Consider the following 1369-nt stretch of genomic DNA (forward strand, 5'->3'; position numbering starts at 1 on the left):
GGACTGACCAAAGCTGAGCATGGTCAGAAAGTCACACGGCCTCTGTGTGTTACATGTCATCTGTGATGTTCCTGGATATTTTCACAGATAGAAGTCATAAAGCAATCAAGGGGAAACTCACGATGGGTTCGGCGTATTTCCAATCAAGAAAAACCAACATTAATAAAGAATCTCTTATTCGAAAAGAAAATTATTAATATGAAGTTCTCCAAATAAAATGTATATTACGAAGGCTAAAGAACATTCAAATGTTTAAGAAAGAAAAGAGGATGAAAGTGAAGCTACTCGTCAGACTCATCCGAATTATCAGATTCGTCATCACTGTCCTTCTCGCCATCCAAGTTATCAGATTTGTCATCACTGCCTTCCTCTTCGTCGGAATCAGTGTCAGAACCATCGATGAAGTCTGGATGGGTATCAAGATCATCTGAGTCCGAGTCTTCTTCTTCTTCGGCTTCAGCTTCAATTTGCTTCATAGTCTTCCGGAACTCTCTTTCATATCGGTCAGGCTTGATCTTGCGCTTTGTAAGCACCCACGCAGTTTTCTCTTCAGAAGTGTCAGCATTAGAGTCAGAGGGTACCCCATCAAGGAATCGACGTCTCTCCTCAGCCGCTTGTATCCTGCGCCGAATTCGATCCTTTCTGCGGTGACGATTCTCCGCTTCGTCATTTTCAGCCTTTCTCTTCATAAGTTTAGCATAAGTGACCGTTTGATCATTCAAAGGTATGCTAGGCTTCGCCCCCTCATCATGAGTTGTCTTAGCTTTCGATTTGGCTACGGAAGCTTTGGAATACTCATCGGAAGAGCTGGAGGAAGAAGAGCAATAACAATAATCGTAATAACTGCTGCTGAATGTCGACATTTTCTGGAACCAGGAGCATAAAATTATCAGCATGCAAGTAAATCCATCTGCAAAAATGGTAATTCTTAACTCTTACCTTTTTACGATTCCACTAACAGTAGTGATGGTAATGCAAGAGTTAACACCTCAAAACTCGTTCGTTTCTTCGAAACCTACAAAAGACGAACGAAACTCAGATTTTCATAAAATCATGAACATTTTTACTGTGTGAACATTCACCATGGAATTATGAAAACTAAAACATTATTTCATCATAAATAATTGTTTGCTTTTGAACATTACTCAAAATCGAACTTGGGTTTTCGAAAACATATGTTTACAAAAGCGTGAAACGATAACTCGATTTTTATTTTTGTGAGTGATAACTCACGCAAATAAATTTTTTCCGTGAGCATGTCACGGTTTTATATACAAAATATTTTTCGTGGACATCACGATTTTATATATATATAAAAAAAAAATTCCTTCGTACCGTCATTGGTCTTTAAAACAAAGGTTTATTTAAA

The 1369-nt window shown here is 38.1% G+C and overlaps 1 protein-coding gene across 1 annotated transcript; it reads right to left on the reverse strand.

The window, feature by feature from the left end:
* Window positions 1-281: 281 nt before the first annotated feature.
* Window positions 282-863, reverse strand: LOC113278991 (protein starmaker-like). The gene has a single exon (XM_026527707.1). It carries the CDS (start codon window positions 861-863, stop codon window positions 282-284), a length of 582 nt encoding a protein of 193 aa, XP_026383492.1.
* Window positions 864-1369: the final 506 nt, after the last annotated feature.

Source organism: Papaver somniferum, chromosome 5, assembly GCF_003573695.1.
Source record: "Papaver somniferum cultivar HN1 chromosome 5, ASM357369v1, whole genome shotgun sequence".
Classification (NCBI taxonomy): domain Eukaryota; kingdom Viridiplantae; phylum Streptophyta; class Magnoliopsida; order Ranunculales; family Papaveraceae; genus Papaver; species Papaver somniferum.

Excerpts from the sequence above, each read along its gene's own strand:
- LOC113278991 (XM_026527707.1), bottom strand. The coding sequence starts at position 863 with ATGTCGACATTCAGCAGCAGTTATTACGATTATTGTTATTGCTCTTCT.